The sequence below is a fragment of the Aegilops tauschii genome, chromosome 6 (genome assembly GCF_002575655.3).
Source record: "Aegilops tauschii subsp. strangulata cultivar AL8/78 chromosome 6, Aet v6.0, whole genome shotgun sequence".
Taxonomy (NCBI): Eukaryota; Viridiplantae; Streptophyta; class Magnoliopsida; order Poales; family Poaceae; genus Aegilops; species Aegilops tauschii.
Genome location: NC_053040.3, coordinates 56,756,130 through 56,780,867, shown reverse-complemented (window position 1 = coordinate 56,780,867; position 24,738 = coordinate 56,756,130). Strand labels below are relative to the sequence as shown.

Genomic DNA, 24,738 nt, shown 5'->3' with positions numbered 1-24,738 from the left:
AGTTATATTTTGAACTATGTGGTAACTTGAGGCTGCAATGTGACCGGTTTCGAAGACGAGGGTGATAAGTCCAACCGACTGGTTAATTCGGGGTTGAAATGTGGAGTTTTCTCGGATTTGACACAAAGATAAGATGAGATGTATGCTGTCAACTTGTTCAAGGATAAGCCATTCTCGGCGAATGTTTTTTTCTCTGGCGTGGCAACAATCCCCTGCTTTAAAATTCGCACTCTCATCCAACGGTGGCTGACGCGTTCGCTGGGAAACGTAAAAAATCTGACGTTCCCCGGATAGCAATTTTTTTTTGTTTCTTTGTGAAGATGTGATCTGGGCTTAGGATACGAGCCTTTCGAGCCCGCGCAATGGGTTAGTCTCGGCCCGTGTAGGCCTACTTGGCACCTGACGGACTGATACAACCGAAGCAACATCGGAACCGAAAGCATCCCAACTCCCAAGCTCCGCACCACCGCACCTCGGCGAGACGGCGACCATCTCCCTCATGCCGTCGTCGTCGCCGGCGATGGCAACCCAGCCACCGCCGCGGCCACCGGCTCAGGAGCTCGACCTAGACGCCTTCCTCCCGTCGTCTCCCGCCTCCTCCTCAGCCTCCGACGCCGACGCCGATCACCGCCGCGCCGTCGACGACCTGCTGCTCCTCCTCTCCTCCTCCGACTCCGAAGGCGACGACGAGCCAACCCGTACGCCCGCCACCAACCTCAAACCCCTAACCCGTATCAAAGCCCCACCGCCGCCCCCTAAACCTTCTCCCCCATCTCCTCTGCCATCGCCTTCCGCTTCCCCCGGGAGATCCACATCCGCGTCGCCGTCGGCGACGCTCTCCTCCCTCGTCTCGAGAACCTTTTCGAGCAACGCTGCTTCCTCATCCACCTCCTCGTCGAGGCCGCTCCCCTCGCTCTTCCGGGGTGTCCGCCCCAGCCCCAAGCCCGGCGCCGCCCTGGCCGCGGCGGCAGCCGCCTCCCGCGCCGTTCTCACCCCGCACGCGGCTGCAATTAAGTCGCGGCGCACGGCCTCCGCGCCCATCGAGAAGCTCCTCGACGAGGGCTCCGGCTCCGAAGCCTCGGAGGGGATCCTTTCCACTGGAAATTTCGAAGCAGAGAAAGTAGCTGAGAAGGTCAGTGAGGAAGTGGTTGCTAGGGTGACCGAGGAAGCTGTCGGTGGGAGTGGGGGTGAAGAATTGGAAGAGGACAAGCATGGGGAAGTGGGGACTGAAGAGAATTCCGAGCCCTCCGAATTGGTGAACCTAGGCAATGTCGATTCTGCTGCTGTGGATGAGCAGGAGCAACTTGGGGGCGAGAATTTAGCAGAAACATATCAAGTTGGGAGTCAAATTGGGCTTGTTGATGAAGAAAATAGTGATGAGCAACTTAGTGACGGAAATTTGGCAGAATCTGGTGAGATTGTGGATCAAGATGGGTCAGTTTCCGAGGAAAAGACTGACGATGGTCTGGAAGTTGAACGTTCTGACACTGATTTGGAAGAGCAACTGGAATCTGAGCACATCATTGATAAGGTGATCGAAGAGAGGTTGGAGATCAGCAGGTTGGCTGAAAAAAATGCAGAGAAAAGGCCGAAGGTACCGATGAAACCATTGGAGCGGGCTGAGGAGCTTGAGAAGAGACAGGCCTCATTTGGGCAGCACTGGGAGGAGGGAGCAGCAGCGCAACCCATGCACCTGGAGGGGATTGGGAAGGGGCAACCAGCTATTGGTTACATGCAGATTGATGTGGACAACCCAATAACCCGTGCCATGGCATCTCCCTCTTTTAGACAGGACCATGGCTCTCCTCAGGTCTTAGCAGTACATAGGAGCTATATTGCCATGGGCATGTCCACTGGATCTGTTATCATCGTCCCAAGCAAATACTCCATCCATCAAGCTGATGATACAGATGCAAAGGTTAGTCATTGCCTCCTTGGTGCTGGTGTTCATATTGCTTGTTTTGGTCAATACTATATGGTTTAGTGGCATGCTTCACATGCTGGACTTCAAGATGTTTCAGTATTATGTGGTATACACTTGAAGATGATTCATTAGATAACACTGAGTCGTAGACACTACTTGGGGTCACAATTTTGCAAGAGTTGTATGCATCACTTGGTGTTTCATTTTGCCGGACTTCACACCTTCCTTGACTTGAAGAGAAATTTGGGAGGAAAACAGATGTGGTCATACCAATTTTACTGGGATGACCATACATTGTATTTGTGCACCATCATTTTGAAATAAGTCTTGTGATCAGGGTTGCACTTACATCTTGTATAATTAAATCAATCCAGATTCAGTGTGTTGCAAATAATGATATTGAACTTGACATGCAAACATCTGGTGTTCCCATTACTCCCCTAGTATACCAGACTTGAATAGAAACATGGCATTTAGGTAGAATTTCAAAAGCATACAGAATCTTAGATTTGGAGCAGAAACAAGAGGTGCAATAAGGTCCCCACAAGGAATCTGCTCAAGTGGCTCTACTAACATGACTGAAATTCCAGTTGCTGCTGTGCTATGCATCAGTGACAGTAACACATTGGAATAAATCTACACAGTGGAGCTTGTTATTTTCGGTAATCCATCTGGTTGTTTAATAGGGGATAAAGAAGAAAACACTACATGCAGCACAGAATATAAAAAATACTCATCTGTTGCTGTACATTGGTACTGTCAGCAGGACTTATGCATCACCCTGTCAGATCTGCGTGTTTTATCGTGTTGCCAGAAGTTGACCATGTGGGGTTTATGTACACACTAATTTTTTTGTGAGGCCTATTCCCTGTTCTCATACTTATGTCCAAAGTTCACTAAGGCAAGGATGTGGAATATAGGCCAAACAGTAACACATCCTTCATAGTGGGGCCCACTTATAGTCTTTAGCAGTTGATGGCAACAAAAGAAGACGAGGGTTACCTTGATATTTTTATTAGATGGCTCCATACTCAAATATTCATACATTTAAAGGAACTATTCCTGTGTGCCAGAATGTAATCACGCCAACTTTGATTGATTTGCCATAATTTCTATTTAAAAAGCTGATTGATTGTATGACATTGATTGCCATGCCATCCATAAATGGTAGAAATAATTAGATGCATCCAGATGTTTCAGATGATTATGATACATCTCTATGTTCTTTTTACGAACAAGGAACCGGAAAAACTGTTTTTGGCTTTTCATGTTTAGCTCGCCCAAATCATCAAGGCACTTTTAACTTCTTGTTCCACAGTTCACCAATTAATCTCGCACAATTGACCCTCGTGTTCTCTTCTCTTGCTTGCTCGCTGAAAATTAATATTTTTCCAAGATGCTACATGAACTTGAAAAGTAATCTCCCGGATTGGGGTGTACTGCACATTTCATGTGTTTGTCAGTCATATAATAATTCAGTGGCTGCACATATAGCTATTAATCTTATAAGCCAGTAGCCATTTGCTATTCAAAAATCTTGTAGGATGAACTCAAATGTGGAAAATAATAAAACCGTAATACTGGTTATGATTTGAATGAGGACAGTTGTTGTAGATTAGTGGTTCTGATGTCCTGGGAATTATATGTCATTTTGATTTTTCGGTCTGTAAAGATTGTTTTTATTATTTCAGATGCTGTTCTTTTGGAACCAAGGTGAGAAAACCCAATCACCAGTGACTGCCATGTGCTTTAACCTGCAAGGGGATCTTCTGCTAGTAGGATATGGTGATGGTCATATGACAATTTGGGATGTACAGAAAGCTACTGCAGCAAAGGTCATATATGGTGAGCATACAGGAGCTGTAGTGCATGTTTGTTTTATCCGCCAATCTAAAGTCATCACTGGTGATTCAAAAGGGCTTGTTCTTCTGCACACATTCTCTATTATCCCCGTCATTAATCGCTTGACTGTTAAGGGAACTCAGGTATGAAGAAACATCATTCTTTCCATTGTACACATATTAATCCACTTGATCCCCTTTTAAGTATATTACTGCTCTGACAAAACATAGCTACACTTTGCCAGCGCCTTTTTGATGGAAACACTGGAATCGTGCTCTCAGCCTGTCCTCTTCTAGCGGATGAATCCTTTGGTTCTGGCAACTCATCTACGCAGGGCAACCTACCAACTTCCTCCAGTGGTGGTCTTGGGAGCATGATGGGAGGTGTAGTTGGAGTAGATTCTGGATGGAAGTTTTTCAATGAAGGTTCTTCTCCATTGGAGGATGGTGTTACAGTCATGTTCATTATGCATCAACATGCTCTTGTGGTACGGATGATATATTTAATAATGGAAACATTGTATAATTTTTTCACTATCTGTTATCTTGTGAACTCACAATTACCGTGACTCTTGTACTGATTTATGATGTTATGTGTTTCTCCTGTTAGGTTAGACTCCGTACCAACATTGACCATGTTGACCATATTGAGAACTTTTCTAGACCAGAAGGAGCACGCGAAGGGTCAATTGCTTATGCTGCATGGAAATACACATCGTCCTCCACTGATTCATCGCCAATTGGTAAGATTAGACCTCCTTAGACATTGACAATGATTGGTAGTTCCTTATATTGGTAAATTTTAGTTTCTTGGGCTAAAAATGACAACACTATAGATGAAGAGCGAGTATCTTGGCTTGCGCTTGCATGGGACCGTCAAGTACAAGTTGCAAAACTTGTTAAATCGAAGATGATCAGACATAAGGACTGGAAGCTTGATAGTGCCGCTGTTGGCATTGCCTGGTTAAATGATCAGGCATGCAAAAGTCTCCCCTTTTGGTTATTCATTTAGTCTGTCTTTTTCCCAGTTGTAAAATCAAATTACTTTTTTTTCCATTCAGATGTTAGCTGTCCTTAACTTGAAAGGGCAGCTCTGTTTGTTCTCAAAAGATGGCAGTGAGCTTCGCAGGACTATCTTTATTCTTGATGGTTTTGTCTTCGATGACAGCATACTGTACCATACACATTTTTCTAACAGGTTTGGCAACCCTGAGAGGCATTTTAACAACTCAGTAGCAGTGAGAGGTGCTACAGTATATATTCTTGGCCCAAGCTTTCTTACAGTTTCGCGACTTCTTCCATGGAAAGAGCGGATTGAAGCACTAAAGATGGCTGGTGATTGGATGGGTGCACTGGACATGGCAATGAAGCTTTATGACGGTCACACACAGGGTGTTGTTGATCTTCCGAGAACAGTTGATTCCATAAGGGGAGCCATAATGCCTTATTTAGTAGAGTTGCTGCTGTCATATATAGGTTATGTCTTTGAATATATTTCAATTGCATTGTCAAATCATACTGGAAAGGGGGGAGCAATAGATGGCTTGATAGATGCCGATAGATCCCTGCTGACACAGAGAGAAGAACAATATGCTCGTGTAGGAGGGGTCGCAGTCGAGTTCTGTGTTCACATTGGGCGGAATGACATCCTGTTTGATACAGTCTTCTCTAAGTTTGTTGCTGCCCAAAGTGGAGGTAGGCTTGTTCTAATTAACTCATAAGAACTAGCAACCTTCTTATTTTGCTTAACTCTGATGTTTACTCTGTTCATGCCTGAAGTTGACGCGATCCTCCCTTCCGTGTTTAATGCATCTTCCTTTAGATCATTTGTTGATACATCCTGTGGTCCTCCTAATTTTTTCTCTACAAGAATGCAAAGGAAGATACTTTCCTGCTTCCGTTCTAAGTTGCAGGCATTCTGTAAATCTCTTTTGATGGATGCTTTAATGGGCTCTAGTTGCGTGGCCAGGCATTTTTTCTTTCTTTTATTGCTCTGACTCCATTTAATTTAGAATAATTTTACTTGCACTTTTGAAGATTCCAGTCTTTAAAGGAATATTCTAGAGGATTTTATATTAATTTTCATGTGTATAGTATAAGAAATGTTTTGCGTATGTCAATTTATCTGTTTGCTGATAAGATTGTGCACGCACATGTTTCTGTTATTAAATTACTGCTATAACTTGAGAAGGCTGACATGACATAAATAACAGGTATATTTCTGGAGGTACTAGAGCCATATATATTGAAAGATATGCTGGGTTCTTTACCCCCTGAGGTGAGTGCCACTGAGGATTTTCTAGTGTTAGCACATAAATTTGCAAATGATTATACATTTATGCCACAATTTGATTTGTAGATCATGCAAGCTCTAGTAGAGCATTATAGTGGCAAAGGATGGTTGCAGCGAGTCGAGCAATGCATTCTTCATATGGATATTTCATCACTGGATTTTAATCAGGTATACATAAAAGTTGCATCCAAGTAGTGTAAGAGGTACATTTGTAGAGCTTTATCAGACATGTTTCATTGTCATTGTTTAATTCATTGACCAAGAAAAAACCCTTTTCAGTATCTTCTGGTACCGTTGTAGTTTGGACCAACACAATTATGCATCCACATGATATTGTTCTACTTGTTCTGTATGCAGGTAGTCAGACTGTGTCGTGAGCATGGGTTATATGGTGCTCTAATTTATTTATTTAACCAAGGGTTGAATGATTTCCGTACACCTCTAGAGGAACTTCTATCTGTCATCCAGAATGCTACTCGAAAAGATGCTACTTCTACTTGGTACGCCATACCCTTGCCAGTAAGAGTTGTATTAAACTAGCTCATAATCAATCACCTTGCTCATATAAATGAGATAATAGTACACATTATGTTCAAGTTATTGATATGTGATTTGAGCATACTTGTGTTATTCTGAAGTTCCTGATTGAATATCTGTTCTGGTAAATTGATTAATCAGAATTTGATAATTTTCTTAGCATTAGTTACTTGGTTATCATTGCAATTTACATGAATCTTTATCATTGCAATTTACATGAATCTTCATTTAAAATGCATCTTTATGTTTCCCCTGAGATTTCTCTATGACATGCATGAGTGTGAACAAAAATGTTGATAATAAGCAAAAAACATCCCATGCTTTCAAAGGGCTTGGTTAGACTTGCTTGATTTTGTTTGATACTGCTAGCGGCCTAGTTTTGTACATGCAATTGGTGTTTCTTTTAGAATATAATACTAGTGCTATGCGGAAAGGCCAGTATCTTACCATATATTCACTTTAACAGCTACAGAATGCTTGTTTATCTGAAGTATTGCTTCCAGGGCCTAGCATTTCCTCCAGGTTAGTAATGTAAGCCATTCACGGCATTTGTTTTTACTATTTCATAAATTCTATGCTAGTTTAATGTTGACCTTAGACTGTTTTTCCTGTGCTGTTGGGCTTTTGGTGGGCCTTGAATCTGGTAGATTGTGAAGTGTGTTAGTAAAACTATGTGCTTCAATTGTGATTTTCTAAAATTGGAAAGTTTAGATTTACTATAAGGTGCTGGTGTTGTGTCATCTTCATGGGAACATCTGCATACTTCTAACAGGATTATGTTCTGAACTAGGAATGCATATGGACATGCTAATGCTATATAGGATCCTCTTATAAGACAATTCAACTCCATGATATGTTATCACATGATCTATTTTTGCAGGGCATGGAACAATTCCCCGAGCCCAGCTTCATGCAGTGAGAAAAGAACTTCTGCAATTCATGCTCGAGGACTCTAAAATGCTCACTTCTGAAGTATTCAAGGGTTTTAGTTCTTCTTCTGGAAAATGCCCAAACATATGCTATCTATTATGGATGGATACGGAAGCTACTTTGGAAGTTGTCAAGTGTGCTTTTGCACAAGAGAATTTTGAACCTACTTCTAGTACTCTTGATGCATCTGTATCTAAGGATGAAGAAGATACTGATATTGAAAGCCCAGATAGTCAAAATATTTTGTTACAAAGTGTAGTTGACGCCATCATTCATATTGTTGGTTTAGAAAATGAGGCAATCCATTCCGTTGTTGTGGGTACTGCTGAGTCAGAAGAATCGGAACTTTGGCCTTCAGTGAGTGACTTCGGTCATATCGTTGAATTCGTGTCCTTTTTTGTTTCCTATAAAAGGGCAAATGCATCTCAAAGAGTTCTCAAGCACATTCTTAAATACCTCACGTCATCCACTACATCATATGATGATAAAAAGATGCCACCTCAGAAAGAAGTTCTTCAGCTCTTCAACGTGGTTCCTCAAACTGACTGGAATTCTGATTATGTGTTGAATCTTTGTTTAGATGCCCATTTTCATCAGGTTAGTCACTACTACCTTTGGAATGTTCACCTGTATAATATAGCCCTGCTGCTCAAAAATATCTTTCAGCCTATGACTGTAAATGTATTGTTACTATACAGGCCTGTGGCATGATATATACAGCCAGAAATCAAAATTTGGCTGCTTTAGATAGTTACATGAAGGATACAATGGAACCATACCACGCATTTATCTTCATCAACAAAAAGTTACTTCAATTGGCAAGTGATGAAGCTTTGTCGTTTCGTTCCACAGTAATATCTCGTTTTGCTGAGCTAGTCAATCTAAGCAGGTGAGCTTGTTAATTAATGTTTTAACTAGTAATATTCTTCCCCTTTAAATTTTCACTTGCTGGCTTGTCTTTCTACCGAATGTGCTCAACTTCTCTCCTATCGTTTCATTTTCTTAGGGAGTGTGCATTTGTCTTGGTCATTGATCATTTTCACGATGAGATCCAGCAAATATTGGCAGAGCTTCATTCTGATCACTGCAGCCTCTTTCTTTTCTTGAAAACTGCAATCGAAGTACACTTGTCAGGAAAACTTGACTTCAGTGAACTTACTGCCAGAAACTATGAAATTGTTGAAAGTCTGTACTCTGGCGATCTCGAAGATTATCTTCAGAGATTATCAAATCTCCCAAAGTTGTTTGACCGCAATCCTATTTCTATGACTGATAAGTTAGTTGAACTCTATCTGGAGGTACGTTTTTTGACAGATTTTTATCATCAGTATATTTGAAATAGAGCTTTTTAACCATAATGAAATACCTTTGGTTGGAGCCTTAAGCCATCAGTGTAGACTTTAGTAGAGCCTTTCACCACTATATTGTCACAAAAGTTGTACTGAGAGAACAATCTATCGGCAACTGGTAGTGCAGTGATTTGTCATAACCGTTATATTGAATCATTGAGCAGTATGTGCTTTGCAAATACAACACAGACATAGCTGCTTTTTACAGGCTTTGGTGTTAGTAGCACTCCCTTGTTAGACATATCAAGCAATATTCCAAAGTTGCTTAATGTTAACCATTATAAATGTTCCAAAAGGCGATGTTAAACATTGCCTACTCACTAGCCGGAGCCTGGTTATGGTTCACCTCTAGGCAGTTGTCTTAGGCGACCTTCGAGGGGCGCCAGTGTGGAATCAGCACTATTTTGAACCTTGACCATTATACTGCACAAAATGTTCTAATCTGAATAAACTATCAGCAGTTGGTTGAACACTAAGTCAATATCATGACATGAAACCAAGAAGCAAAAATTTCCTTGCAACTAAGATACGGTCATCAGGTACTTCACATGGACTTCGAAGTCTGATGGTATCATTGTATCCTTGTAGTTGTATTTGGCTGACCTTGGGCGCAGTTTTGTACTTCAGGTCTAGAGTTGATTGTTTGGTTACCATGATTGAGTCCTGGTGAGATATCATGGTTGGAAAAACCAGAGGATTCCTTGAGAACATATTTGTGGGCAGTATTCCACTCTAGTTTTTTGGAGCTTTAGACTCCGTTTTTATATTTGAAACTGTTGTTGTCAAACAAATATGTCAATTGCTGTTTCTTCATTTTATTACGGTGAATGGTACAAATTTTGCCACTTTTCTGAAGAGGTGCAAAGTAGACCTTACTGATGCAATTTGTTAGGTTGAAGTTTTTTTAGTGGCAGCACATGCTTTGCGAGATCATCATCCTTTTTTGTTAATCAAATACGCCTTCTTGCACAGCTTCTGTGTCAGTATGAACCAAGGTCAGTTCTGAAGTTTCTGGAGACTTTCGATAGCTACAGATTGGAGAGGTGTTTGCTCCTTTGTCTAGATTATGGAGTTACAGATGCTGCTGCATTTCTGCAAGAGAGGGTTGGTGATGTTGCGAGCGCGTTGGAACTTGTTCTAGCTGGACTAGATGAGAAAGTTAACCAGTTTATCGCTTCGGTGGAAAATGCGTTCTCTCGGACATCGTCAAAGAGTATCTCTGAAATTGAGCAACCAGACATTGTTCTAAACATGAGCGAGGTTCCTTTGTTGTGCCCATTGAAATACTAACCATATTTGTATCCTCTGTTGTATAGTTGGTAACATGTTTGATATTCTCATTCAGGCTCGTCCTGTGCTTGATGTGTTACGTTCCTCCATTGGATTGTGCCAAAGGAATTCACAGCGTTTAGATCCAGAGGAGTCTCAGTTACTTTGGTTTCAACTGGTTGACAAGTAAGTTGTGCCAATATATAGTTATATACATAAATACTTTCTTTCAAAAACATTTCTCACTGCAATGTATTGGCATTTTGTCCTATTATTTGGATCTATAACTAGAAATTTGATAGTCGTTGCTGGTTTTTGTTAGTAGTGATATGTTATTTGGCAGATGTGAATCATGTGATATGGTTCTCTTTTCACTAGTAATTTAGCATGTGCACTGTCCAAATATCCACCTTAAGGCATCATCTCTATTGGTCATTGGCCTGGGGCACTGCCACAGGAGCTGCGCGTGGACAAGTGAGAGTATAACATAGGATCAATTAAATCTCACTTAATGATGATTAACTTTCCACTCTCTTGTAACTTGATGCAATTCTGAGGTAATTTGCAGGGGTAGAATTTAATTTGTGAGTCTGATCTCATGGATGCTTAAAAACATTTGGATCACACCCTACTTGTACCTTGTATAGTTGTACAGATTGCTAGGAATATGATCCTAAAATGTACCGACTGCTGATCTTATGCCATTCTTGAAACTAATACTGTTCAATTATCTCAAGCAAGGCTTATTATTAAATACTGATAGATATCTGTCAAGCAGTGTAAAGTATTGTTCACTTTTAGTTTGTTGATGGGCCATCATATCAGAATATCCCTCTCGTGCTGGTAGATACAATTTCTGCTAATGCCATTATGTTGTTGGTGCAGTTTCTCAGATCCACTGAAAAAGTTGTATGGAAGCAAGGTTGTAAATGGAAAAGGTTGTTGGTCCGTGGGTGGTGAAACAACAAATGGACATCCAACAGGCAAAGGATTCTCACAAAAAATGGTGAATTCAGCTTATCAAAGGTGTTTGAATACTTTGCGGAGAGTTTTCTCACAATTTGTTGGAGAGATAATTGAGGCAATGGCTGGGTATATACCCCTGCCAGCAATTATGGCAAAGCTATTATCTGACAATGGAAGTCAAGAGTTTGGTGATTTTAAACTTGTCATACATAGAATGCTGTCTATGTATCTCTACGAAAAAAGAATACTGGTACACACATACTGATTTTCCTTCCTTTGCCGTTTACTTAGTAAGTATAACATGCATGGCGTTTGATGCTTTGCAAAACACAAATCACCGGGCAATAGGCCATTATCTTTGACATAACAAATTACATATTCCATTGCAATAGAGCAGAGTTGTTACATTATGTCAAGTTGATTTGTCCCTTGTCCTGAAGCTTCAGTGCTTAAAGTGATTGATGATAACCCAAGGCTTTTAATATTACATTTTTTAGCTAAATTCATGAACCAAGTGCCGTAAAGCGCTTATGCACTTTATGGATCAATTAACATATTCCTACTGATCTAACTAGTGTCGAGACAATGATATCTTGAACTAATTTTTTAATTTGTTCAATTAAATGTTGTTTCTTAAGTATTTTCTTGCAATATTTCCTATTCTATATGGAAGACCAGTTAACTATGGTGAAACGAGTTCATCACCTTCTTTGGTTATTTTCTTCTGTATTTTATCCAGTAGTAAAAATTATAGCGCCTCTGATACCTTGCGCACCTGCTTGCAGGAAACAGCTAAGTCAGTTATCGAGGATGATTCGTTCTATACCTTGAGCTTACTAAAGAGAGGGGTTTGTCATGGATTTGCTCCACAGACTTTTGTCTGTTGTGTATGCAACTGCTCACTTTCTAAAGAAGGTGCTATTTCAGCAGTTCGAGTATTCAGTTGTGGACATGCAACACATCTTCACTGTGAGTCTGAACAAAGCAAATCATCCAATAAGGATTTTAAAGATGGATGTCCAGTTTGTCTCTCAATGAGTGACACACAAGCCCGGAACAAATCGCCTATATTAGCTGAGAATGGGCTACCCAAGTATCCCGTGGTTGAACATGAAGTACCATATGGCGTCCATCATAATCACGAGACAGATCATGTTGAGAGATCTCGTGGGCTTCACCAGATGTCACGGGTAGGAATATCTTGAGATATTTCTTTTCTGCTAGTATAATAAATTTCTCTATTATTGCTAGGCGCTTTCCAAAAACTTGACTTGTGATATTTGGAAGCCCTGGTCCAGTTATAACTTGTGATATCTCTCTTGTAATGAATATAATATTACATCCTGTTTTGGTTATCTGTGTTAGATATTATATCAGCTCTGTACTTGGTCAGTGATATAGAATTTAGTGTCCACTCTAATACTTTAAATTTAGTTAATAAAAAATCTAAGTTAATTTCTAGTTTTTCAATGGTGATAAAATGGATCTGGCCCTATACTCTGTACTTCTATAGTACTAGCTAAAGTTTTTGCCATGATATTTCCTTTTGCAGTTTGAAATACTGAACAATCTCCAGAAAGGTCAGAAGTCTTTTCATATTGAGACTGTACCCCCATTGAAACTTTCTCCGCCAGCCATATATCATGAAAAGATACAAAAGAGAGTAAGTTTGGTGGGAGAATCCAGCAGACATTCAGTTAGAAGTGGAAAACCACAGAAAATATGGCACATGAAGGAGCCAAAATCAAAGAAATCAGGGAATTGGCTTCCACCAAAGTCAAGCATATTCAGTAAGTCTCTGATTCTCTCGGTTGACTGAATAAACATGATCATCACAGTATTGATCTTATCTTGGAGTCTTATTTGTCTATTTACCTTTTAAAATATTCTGCAGGTTCTGACAAGAATCAAGTGCAGTAGACTACTGATTGTACGGTATGTAGCTCAGTGATATTTATGTGCTGGTAATTTTGTTGAGAGTCTTTGTATGCTTCTGTCATCTGTGAGATCATCATTGACATTTTTTCTAAATGTCGAGACTTAATAAGATCCCCTCACTAAGCAGATTCAGGCTTAATTTTTTTCTTGGAGAAAATGATTTAGACTCAATTGACACTGGTGCCGTTTGAGGCACCATATCAATCATCTGCTCAACAACAACAAAAAACCCTGGTCCCACAAGCACATCACAATGATGCCAAGTTGTGCCTTTGCATTATGCAGTAAGATTTCGTTTGTTTTAAACTTGTACAATAAGTAGAAGTAGCTGACATGACACTTCAAAACTAACGGAGAATGTAAAAGAAAGCATTTGTTTTAAGGCTTAAATCTGTTACCAAACATATAGATGTGTTTACTTTTATTTACATTCAATTTCTGTAAACCACAAGTGGATACTGAGGTTCCTGTCGTACTGCTCAATCGTGAAGCACTGGACCTTTCTTGTTCTGTGCAGCAGCCAGACAATTTGCCACTACGCCTGTTGAAGCTTCAACCAATCTGATGTGCTCGAGCTGCATAGGAATCTCCTGAGTGATGTGTCCTTGGACCAGCATGGTTCTTTTCTCCTGAGACAATATTCGAAGGTGGATGATACTTCTTTTTTCATCTTATAATGGTTTGTACAGGTTCGGTCATCTTGCAATTCATTGTCATCCATCTGTTTCAGATTATTTCTCAGTTAAGTTGCTTGGAGCAAAGGAGAAGAATCATATAGGAAGGTGAGATGATAGGTGCGAGCGAACCCATGACCATGAGTCTGTATAAACTAGAAGACTAACTGACAAGGAAAGGAATGTTGAGGCAGGACAGGAGGAGCACACACTTGATGATCATGACACATACACCATTTGACTGTAAATGACTTGTTCATTGATTGTAAAAACCATGAAGAGCGCAGAGAATGTATAGCTGCAGGAGACACGACAACCAACTGGTAGTCTGATACAAACATAAACAAATATAACTGATCCAAATGTTGTACAGAGTGACCTGTTCCTTTTCCCCCATATGTTTCCTCTAGAAGATGCATATATGGCTGCCTTGTTGTTGTGAACTAAATTCAAGTATAAAGATAAAGGCTAACTTCTTACGAGCGGAGCGGAGCTCCGGCCCGTCGCCGGTAGTCTACTGCCACCAAATTTACTAGAATTGTGTCTGCGAAGAAATTAGCCACACCATGTACTATATCTTAGAGAGATCATATCTTAATCTAGATATCTTAGCACCAAATCCAAAACATCTCATAAGTTTTCTCTCACAAAAAACACTAAATGAGTGCTGCTTTACATAGTACTAAAATATCAGTGTTACAATTATGTTGTACACTGAGATTGCTATATGTTTACACTGAGATTGCTATATGTTTACATTGAGATTGCTATATGTAAACATTTATGCAATACCCCATACTGCAGGAGTACAAATAAATACAGCTTAAGATATAATGTACTACTCCCTCCGTTCCTAAATATAAGTCTTTTTAGACATTTCAAATGGACAACAACATACGGATGTATGTAGACATATTTTAGAGTGTAGATTCACTCATTTTGCTCCGTATGTAGTCACTTGTTGGAATCTCTAGAAAGACTTATATTTGGGAATGGAGGGAGTAAAATATAGTCAGACACACCAAACAACCAGAGCCAAAATGATACTCTAGGTGTCTATTAAGATCGAGGACAATCGGGTGGCAGGAGCAACACTGGCTAGAGTGGCGTCGATCGATCGGCTGTGGCAGGGGGCAACTCTCCGCCGTTCTCCAGGAATTGCATTGCAGCAACCATCGAAGGCCGTTGGTTCTCATCTCGTTCAGAGCACCGGATGGCCAGGACAATCACGCGCTCCATCTCCGTCTTGTCAAACTGTCCGGCCAACTTCTTGTCAGCGACATCCTTCGCAAATGTTTCTGGCCGATCTGTATGCAGCTTCCGGACCAGGTCTGGGTTATTTTCTCCGTGCACTATCTCTAGGAGGACGATCCCAAAGCTGTAGACGTCGGAGCTAGAGCGCAGCTTCACCTGCCCATGCTTTCTGCACTGCGGATCCATGTAGTCCGCAGTCCCAATCGCCATCGCCGTCAACATCGATGAATCTTCGTTCTCTCGGGCGACCCTCGACAGCCCAAAGTCGCCGAGCTTGGCGTTGAAATCATGGTCCAGGAGTATGTTGCTTGGCTTGACATCTCTGTGCAAGATGGATGGCTTGCATAAGTGGTGGAGGTAATGAAGAGCGGACCCTATGCCCTTCACTATTTTGTACCTGCAATATGTTATCATATGGCACGTATCATATTGTTGGGTTCCAATTCCACGTACTATCTCAAAGTTTTTTCTTAAAAGAAAAGTTCAGATTTCACACAAGTAAGCTAGAATAACAGAGCATGCATATATAGGAGCGACAGACAAGTGCATACCTCTTTGCCCATGTCAGAACCTCGGCCCTTTCGTGCAGGTGCTGGTGGAGGTTGCCATTAGGCACAAGTTCATAGACAAGGAAGAGCTTGACGTTCTGTCTGCGCAAGCACCAAAACATGAAATTATTTATACTGCAGCACCAGCCTTCGAGTCTGACCACGTTGCCATGGCCGGTTCGGCCGATGGCGTCCAACTCCGCTAGGAAGTCCTTGAATTCACCCCTCGAGTCCTTGAGAATCTTCTTCACGGCTACCGGTTGGTCGGTCTTGAGGCTCCCACTGTATACCACACCGAAGCCACCCGCCCCGATCTTCTTCTCATCGGAGAATCTGTCGGTGGCAATAGACAAGTCGTGGTACTTAAATCTCTTGAGACGACTTGCCATTCCAAAGGAGTCACGTGTGCTTCTCCACCTACACCACGACAAGATCGACCACATTACCACCAAGGCGATCGCACTGAATGCGCCTCCAATAATGAACGAACGACGACGTCCTGTTGAAAACAAGCAATGCAAAATTAAGCATATCTACATCTCTTTTCATCACACCTTAGCCAATTCATTTTAATCATCATATATTTCAAGTGAGCATTAGTTGCAACATATCAATGATTGTAAAAGGTAATATGTTTTTTCATTTGGTCTAGATGATGTGCACTGTGGAATATAAAAGGGAATACCATCTTATCAATCATTATACATATACGCTAACTAGTGCAATGTAATCCACACGCACATGCACCTTCGTGACAAGAACCTTGAATAACAAGCTGCCGACAACTAGCTTATTTTTTTAGTTTATGCTTGGATAACTTTTGTCAATCAAAAATGTTTAGGAGAAGGGAAAATTTAATTTACTCAACACTATTTTCGAGCGAAATTATCATATGTTTTGGGAAATATATTTGCTAAGTAGGTACTCCCTCCATAACTTTTATAAGACATTTTTAGAGTCCATGATATTATCAAAAAAAATCTTACATTTAAGTTAGGGATATCCCTTCTAGTTTCACTAGATTGGTATTACAATGCTACATTGGGTGTGTACATTTTGTCCAAATTAATAGGGAGCAACTAGTTAACGAGCGCTCCTTCGGAAGCCTCGCAACGATCAGCGTCATTTGGCGCGCTCTCAGCCATTCGCCACATGTCGCGCTCTAGACGCTCCCTCCGGATTTTGTTTTTTTTTTTATTTTTCCGCACGCGTTTTCGGTTTTTCAAACGGTTTTTTTCCGGTTTTTTTCGACGTTTTGGTTTTTCCCCGGTCTTCCTTAGCTTTTCGACCAAAAATTTTTTTAAAATTTTTTTTGCACGAAAAAAATGCGTTCTTTTTTTCTTTCGCGAAAGTCACGGTTTTTTTTCCGTGAGAGGCACGGTTGTGCTTTAGCGAGAGTCACGGCCGTGCCTGTCAGAAACGAATAAAAAGGTGTTTTCTGTTTTTTTTTCTTTCGCGAGAGTCACGGTTTTGCTTCCGCGAGAGGCACGGTCGTGATTTCGCGAGAGTCACGGCCGTGCCTCTCGGAAAGGGAAAAAGACGCGTTTTTTGTTTTTTTCTTTCGCGAGAGTCACCGTTTTGCTTCTGCGTGAGGCACGGTTGTGCTTTCGCGAGAGTCACGGCCGTGCCTCTCAAAAAGGGAAAAAATATGCGTTTTCGGTTTTTCTTTCTTTCGCGAGAGTCACGGTTTTGCTTCCGCGAGAGGCACTGTTGTGCTTTCGCGAGAGTCACGACCGTGCCTCTCGGAAACGGAAAAAAACGCGTTTTCTGTTTTTTTCCTTCCACGAGAGTCACGGTTTTGATTCCACGAGAGGCACGAGTGTGATTTCGCGAGAGGCACGGGCGTGCCTCTTTCGGAAAGGGAAAAAAACCGTGCTCCCGGTTTCGGTTTTTTTGCCCTTTTTTTCGGTTTTTTTCGTGAAAAAAAAGTTCGTCAAAACCTATCAACATGGGATCTAGTTTTGAAGATCTCGACGCGAGGAATCCAATGGTGAAAACGGTTCGAGATTTAGACGCACGGTTTAAAAGATAAAACGTTTTGAATAAACGGATCTACGAAAAAAAGGAAAACTCCCTGGTTGCGACAAGTGGCGCGCTGCATGTGCACCACTTGTCGTGACCTAGGAAAGTGGAGTGTTTTTACAACGAGTACTCCTTAATTAGTGATTTCGAAATTAATATGTCGTATCTTAATCGTCCATGTCCTATGGGGGAATATAATATAAGAAATGCTATCGTGCGCCTAACACCACTGGGCTGTGAGGCCCTTTTATGGATCTCTTGGTTAAAACTGCAACATATATTTTCAGTCCCAAAAACCCCATGGCAGTTTGTTTTTGGAAGCATAGCATTTTTTAAGAGGATGGCATTTTCAATTTTGAGAGATGGCATTATTTTAATTTTAATTGCATGGAAATTTTATTACTAAGTGCATGACATTTTTTTATTACAATATGGTGACATTTTCTATTATAAGAGATGACATTTATTATAAAGAGGATGGCATTTTAATTTTGAGAGATGGCATTTTTTATTTTTAATGTCATGCTAGTTTTTATTACTAAGCTCATGCCATTTTTTTATTACCAATATGATGGAATTTTTATTATAAGAGATGACATTTTTTTTGCGGGGGAAGAGATGACATTTTTTGTAAAGAGGATGGCATTTGTATTATAAGAGGATGCCATTTTTATTTATTATAGTATGGCATTTTAATAAGAGGATGCCATTTTTATTATAAGAAGATGACATTTTTTCTGTACTTGCTGTTATACATGAAAATATTTTTTGAGATGTGTTGGTTTATACATATATTCTGTCATTTTTTCTCCTATGTAATGTGCTGCAAGGCCCAACAAGAAAGACTGACCGGGCTGGGTCGTCCTACAGTTCACCCCCTTGCGAACGATAGAATTGTAAGCAAAGATAAAGGGGTCTATTACCTAAAAAAAAGATAAATGGGTCTATTATCTAAAAAAGAAGATAAAGGGGTCCTATAATATTTATGGTTACATAATCATGCTTTATTGTAAGCAAAGCGAAATATAGGATCAATGCGATGAAGCTGGTTCCGTACCTTTCTTACGGAGCACCTCATCACCTTGCTCTGGTTGGATCCTCTTAGCCAACGTAGGTGTTTCTGTAGGTGATAGAACACGTACGGCAAATTAATGATCCAAAAAATAGAAAACAACGTATGGCAAATTAATATACTCCCTACGGTCCAAATTAATTGACGTAGACTTGGTACAATTTTATACCAAGTTTGCGGCAATTAATATGGAATTGGAGGGAGTATTAAATTTAATGGTATGTCTGTGTTTGTGTCCACTACGATTTTCCTAATTAAGACCCGATTGATGTAGAAAAAACCCGCAAAAAACATGCAGAAAAATGAAATTTCATTTTGATGAAAAGAGTGCAAATTACATCTTTTTTTACTAAAATAAAGTTAACACATTTATAATTTTGTAAATTACATTTGACTAAAAATGCAGTGGATTTAAAATTAGCAAAACTGTAATTTCAAAGATAATAAACAAATATATACTGATAATTTCCCGGAAAAGAAATATATACCGATAATTTTCAGGAATTCCATGTATGTACTTACCTCTGGCTCTGGGTGCGATAGTTGAGCTGAAGGACCAAGAGTGTATCTGATGCAGCTCAGTGTAGTTACTAGTGGCCGCAGAGAACCCGACCGACACCTCCGGCGGGAGCAAGTCATCGAGGCGATCAGGTAACTGCGTCTTGATCCGAGCGGTAGGAAGAGAAGGATCGTAATCAAAGTGCAGGGTGGCCTCCAGCGTCCGGGTGGTGTTGTCAAAAGTAATGGTCGCCGTCATGGTGCCATTGAGGCTGTAGCCCAGCAACCTGGTGGTGCTGACCGAGGTGATGGAGTTGCAGTCGATGCCGATGTGCTCGTCTCCAATGGGATCCCACCAGTCGGAGGAGGTGTCGAACTCGACGGCGACGAACCGCTCTGCACCGGTGGCGCTAGTATCGTAACTATCGGTGAGGCCGAGTAAGCTGCCCCACGACTGCAGCGGTAATCTTGACGGGTAGGCGGAGAGGAAGAAGGTTATGCCTTCCCCCTTCCATGTTGTGTTGGGCAGAATGTGGGTGGAGAAGGTGAAGGTTGTGGTAAAGCTGGCCACCTCGCCGGTGCTGTTGTCGTACAAGGGCACCGGGTCGCGGTACGACATCCGGCCCTTGCAGTACTCGTTCTTCTCGGGCTTGCCGAAGTTGCAGGTGAGGTCAACCAGATCGTCCTTCTTTTCCGCGTCGCCCTCGAGCCGGAGGTCTTGCTCTTGCAGACGGTTGTTGGAGGTGTTTGAGAAGTCGAAGCTGAAGGACAGTGGCCACGCCGGGGAGGCGGCTGCAGCGTGGACATGGCCGCGGGACAGGAGGAAGCAGAGCAGGCAGCCGGTGAGGAAGATGCAGATGCGTGCATTTGCAGTTGCAGGCGAGACGACCACCATAATTCCAACAGCTCGAGTAGGGGGGGTTGTAAGCTTAGGGGGTTTCTCTAAGATTTGGACGACCCCATGGGGAATAAGGGAAGTTTATATATGGGCGGGGCCTCAATAATCTCCGTCGTCGCCACTCCCTTCGGACAGGCCCGGAAGTTTCGAGCCAACCCGGAGATGCAAGACCCGAGGTTGTTGGTCTAGGAGGTTGCGAAGCAGCTTTCGAACCTCTTCAGCGAGCGGGCGAAAGTCAAAGTCAAATCCACGTGATCTTGATCGTGAGTAGGATTTATACTCCATCGGATTATTTTTAGTCTGCATATAAGTTTTGTTCGAAGTCAAAGTATCTCTACTTTAACTAAATTTATAAAAAAATATCAGCATTCACAATGTCAAATCAATATTATTAGATTCATTATCAAATATGGTTTCATAGTGTATATATTTGATACTGTATATGTTGATATTTTTTAGTATAAATTTGATTAAACTTTATAAAGTTTGACTTGACACAAATCTAATATGCAAAGTAAAAAAAAACGAAGGAAGTATAAGGCGTGCATCGCACAGTGATTCTAATTCTAAGGACTCAAGATATGCAATCATAATGCATGTGCTAAAAGAATTTGGGGATCTCCAATCATCTTTGCCTCGTTTCATAGGGGCAAAATCCTGCACATCCACTCAAGAATGTTGAGCGTACGTTGTCCACTGCATATGTATAGGATTTGGGTCTGTATTTATACTGTTGTATCTCTTTCTTCTCGTATATTTGAACATTTTGGAAGACAAGTAGAGGCCAGTCCACCCTGTACCTATATATGTGCACCATGCACACGATTAATGATTATCAATTCGTGCAATCTCATTCTTCCTAACTAACATGGTATCAGTTTAGCACGCCAATTCCTTTCCCACCTTCCGCACCAGCCCGCCGCCGCCGCCCTACAGCCGCCGCCGCCGCCCCTCTTGCGTCGCCGCTACCGCTGTACGCCGCCACCGCGCCCCCCTCCCCCACCCCCCGCAGCCGCCGCTCTCCCCTCTCCCGCCGCTGCCTCCACCCCTAGTTGCCGCCGTGTACCTAAACCCTAACCCTACCCCGCGCCGCCGCCACTAGCCCTAACCCACCCGAGCCGCCGCCACCCTCCCTTCGCCGCTGCTCCCACGGCGTCCCCCCACTCCAGCAACTCGAACCTGTTCGCCGGACTCGTGCCTGACGCCACCGCCGTTCGTGATCTTGACATCCACACCCACGTTCCCATCAAGCTCGACCAATCCACCTCCTCGTACTACGCGTGGAAGACCTACTTCAACCTCGTCTTCCGCGAGTACCACCTCCTCGAGCACGTCGACGGGACCGTGGATGGCGACCTCATGGCGGATGATCCGGACTGGGCGGCCATTGAGGCCTCCCTCATCCGGTGGTTCTACCTCACCGTCTCCCCGGACATCTTCCACACGGTCATCTCGGAGGATGACGACACGTGTGCCATGTGGACCAAGATTAATGACCTCTTCACCGACAATAAGCTTCAACGTCTTGTGTTTTTGCAGCAGGAATTTTTTGGGTGCCACCAAGATGACTCCTCCATCGACGACTACTGCATGCGCCTCAAGCGGCTCGCCGACGAGCTCCGCGACATTGGCGCCAAGGTGTCGGACGAACTCATGCTTAGCACCCTCACCGCCGGCCTCAATGAGGACTTCGGCAACGTGGCCTCGAACCTCTCCCTGCTGCCGAACCCGACCTTCCAGTCCGTCGCCGCGTATTTACGCTTGGAGGACCGCCGGATGAAAAAGGTCAAGGCCCGTGTTCATCACAGCGCCCTCGCCGTCGGGACATCTCGCGGGCCGCCTCAGCCCGCCCCGCCTCAACCGCGTCCGCCGGCGCCACCGGGGTACTTCCCCTTCCCGCCAGCTCCGCCCGCATCACCTGCTCCTCAGCATCAGCAGCAGGGCGGGGGCGGCGGTCGCCACAACCGGCGCCGTGGGGGTGGCTGCCCCCAACAGCAGCAACAGTAGCCGGGGTACGAGGGGGGGGGGAGGGCTCCACGCCAACATCAGCCCTCCCTGCCCTGGACCATCGGCACTAATCCGTGGACCGGCGTGGTTCACGCTTACCACATGCCGGTCCCACGGGCTCCGGGCATCCTCGGGCCGCACCCGATCGGCCCTCAGGCGCACTTCGCCAACGCACCTTACCAGGCGGGTGGGGGCGGCTACGCGCCGGGTGGCTACGCGCCCCTACCGGCGCCTCCTTCGGCCGGCACCTTCCAGTCGCCCGACAGCTACTCGCTGCTCAGCGGCTACGCGCCGCCTCCCGCGCCGGCTCAGCCCGGAGGCTACCCGGTCCCTCCGGCCCCATGGGATCCCGCCCTGCTCGCTGCGCTGCACTCGGCGCCGTCTCCCTCCAACTACGGAGGTGGCGGCGATTGGTACATGGACACGGGGGCTACCGCCCACATGACGTCGCACCCCGGTAACCTTGCCTCTTCCTTCCCGGTCACCACCTCGAACCGCATCACCTTCGGTGATGGTTCTTCCGTACCCATTACTCATGTCGGTAGTAGTTTCTTTCCGTCTAATTCTATGCCTATTACATGACTAATGTTCTTGTCTCACCTAACCTAGTTAAAAATCTTGTCTCCGTTCGTCGTCTTGCACGTGACAATCCTCTCACCGTTGAATTTGATGATCTTGGTTTCTCTGTGAAGGACGCCCGTACACGGATGGTACTCCACCGATGTGACAGCCCCGACAACTTGTACCCGGTGCACTCCGCCTCCACCACCACCACCACCACCTCTCCGGTCACCCTCTCCGCCGGTGTCGGCCTTTGGCATGCACGCTTGGGTCACCCCAACTCCACCGTCCTTCACCAGATTCTCAAGAGTTTTCATTTTCATGTAATAAATTCGACGAGCACACTTGTCATGCTTGCCGTCTCGGTAGACATGTTCGTCAACCCTTTAGCGAGTCAAACACTATTTCTTCTTTTCCGTTTCAGTTAATCCATAGTGATGTATGGACATCTCCCGTTGCAAGCAACACGGCTTTCTTATATTATCTTGTTTTACTTGATGATTTTTCTCATTTTGCGTGGACGTTTCCACTCCGTCGCAAATCCGGTGTTCTCGCCACTCTCACGGCCTTTTACTCCTACATCACCACCCAGTTCGGGCGTCCTATTCTCGCCCTCCAGACTGACAACGGAAAAGAGTTTGACAACGCTGCCACTCGCCACCTTCTCGTGTCTCACGGCACTACCTTTTGTCTCACGTGCCCCTACACATCCCAGCAGAACGCCGCCGCCGAGCGGATCCTCCGCACTCTTAACGACTGCGTCCGCACGTTGTTGTTCCACTCCAATGTGCCCCCTCGGTTCTGGCCCGATGCTCTCGCCACCGCCACTCTCCTAGTTAACATTAGGCCTTGTCGTCCTCGCTGGAACTACACTCCGAACCAACTTCTCTTCGGTTCCCCTCCATCCTATGATGGTCTCCGTATCTTCGGTTGTCTATGTTATCCTAGCACCGCCTCCACTACACCACACAAACTCGCTCCTTGCTCCGTAGCATGTATCTTCCTAGGCTATCCTCCTAACACCAAAGGTTACCGGTGCTACGACCCCGTCTCCCACCGTGTGTACACCTCCCAACACGTGTACTTTGATGAGCGGGTATTTTCTTTTCACCAGGTACCGCCTTCTGCAGAGGATTCGGCTCTCCATGACGGTGTTTCGGACGCGGACCCGGTGCAGCCCCCAGCACGGCCCCACCTGGCCCCGGCGCGGCTCCCGACGACTCCTTCCGGCGCGGCCTCGGCGCGCCCTCCCATGGCGGGCCCCTCGGCGCGCCCTCCCATAGCAAACAACACACGAAAAACAGGAAGGAGCCTGGTGGGCTTGGGCCTCTTTTTTATTTCGTCTGGAGTCTCATCCCGACTTGTAGGGGAATCATAGTCTCCATCATCCTTTCCTCACATGGGACAATGCTCTAATAATGAAGATCATCACACTTTTATTTACTTACAACTCAAGAATTACAACTTGATACTTAGAACAAAATATCACTCTATGTGAATGCCTCCGGCGGTGTATCGGGATGTGCAATGAATCAAGAGTGACATGTATGAAAGAATTATGAACGGTGGCTTTGCCACAAATACGATGTCAACTACTTGATCATGCAAAGCAATATGACAATGATGGAGCGTGTCATAATAAACAGAACGGTGGAAAGTTGCATGGCAATATATCTCGGAATGGCTATGGAAATGCCATAATAGGTAGGTATGGTGGCTGTTTTGAGGAAGGTAATGGTGGGTGTATGGTACCGGCGAAAGTTGCACGGCATAAGAGAGGCTAGCAATGGTGGAAGGGTGAGAGTGCGTATAGTCCATGGACTCAACATTAGTTATAAAGAACTCACATACTTATTGCAAAAATCTAGTAGTTATTGAAACGAAGTACTACGCGCATGCTCCTAGGGGGATAGATTGGTAGGAAAATACCATCGCTCATCCCCGACCGCCACTCATAAGGAGGACAATCAATAAATAAATCATGCTCCGACTTCATCACATAACTGTTCACCATACGTGCATGCTACGGGAATCACAAACTTTAACACAAGTATCTCTCAAATTCACAACTACTCCACTAGCATGACTCTAATATCACCATCTTCATATCTCAAAACAATCATAAGGAATCAAACTTCTCATAGTATTCAATGCACT

At 43.6% G+C, this 24,738-nt stretch overlaps 2 protein-coding genes across 5 annotated transcripts; one reads left to right on the top strand and one right to left on the bottom strand.

Moving 5' to 3' along the window:
* The first annotated feature begins 423 nt into the window (after window positions 1-423).
* On the top strand, window positions 424-14,139 carry LOC109734520 (uncharacterized). 4 transcript variants are annotated; one of them, XR_012187150.1, is made up of 21 exons: window positions 424-1,918; window positions 3,616-3,909; window positions 4,011-4,253; window positions 4,376-4,508; window positions 4,602-4,741; window positions 4,827-5,460; window positions 5,979-6,043; window positions 6,125-6,226; window positions 6,416-6,558; window positions 7,062-7,117; window positions 7,476-8,122; window positions 8,224-8,414; window positions 8,532-8,823; window positions 9,847-10,134; window positions 10,220-10,329; window positions 11,029-11,359; window positions 11,895-12,299; window positions 12,662-12,899; window positions 13,004-13,044; window positions 13,565-13,694; window positions 13,778-14,139. XR_012187150.1 is itself a non-coding variant. In XM_073501007.1 (20 exons), exons 1-19 carry the CDS (start codon window positions 500-502, stop codon window positions 13,027-13,029), a joined length of 5,757 nt encoding a protein of 1,918 aa, XP_073357108.1. In that variant the 5' UTR covers window positions 427-499; the 3' UTR covers window positions 13,030-13,044; window positions 13,175-13,331. The 4 variants fall into 4 exon arrangements, 1 of the variants encoding a protein (XP_073357108.1); XR_012187151.1 differs by having other exon boundaries at window positions 427-1,918; window positions 13,568-13,694; XR_012187152.1 differs by having other exon boundaries at window positions 427-1,918; window positions 13,539-13,694.
* A 585-nt stretch (window positions 14,140-14,724) lies between these two features.
* LOC109734524 (probable L-type lectin-domain containing receptor kinase S.7) lies at window positions 14,725-20,040 on the bottom strand. Its single transcript, XM_073501008.1, is given in 6 exon segments — window positions 14,725-15,372; window positions 15,527-16,022; window positions 18,396-18,468; window positions 18,603-18,653; window positions 18,655-18,665; window positions 19,140-20,040. Coding segments are annotated over 6 exon segments (2,055 nt in total). The 5' UTR covers window positions 20,011-20,040; the 3' UTR covers window positions 14,725-14,819.
* Window positions 20,041-24,738: the final 4,698 nt, after the last annotated feature.

What these genes read in the sequence shown, in the direction of transcription:
- LOC109734520 (XM_073501007.1), top strand. Translation starts at nt 500, where the DNA reads ATGCCGTCGTCGTCGCCGGCGATGGCAACCCAGCCACCGCCGCGGCCA. An exon ending in TGACTGTTAAGGGAACTCAG is followed by an intron (nt 3,910 to 4,010) that starts GTATGAAGAAAC and finishes ACACTTTGCCAG; the next exon opens with CGCCTTTTTGATGGAAACAC. An exon ending in TAGATGCCCATTTTCATCAG is followed by an intron (nt 8,123 to 8,223) that starts GTTAGTCACTAC and finishes GTTACTATACAG; the next exon opens with GCCTGTGGCATGATATATAC.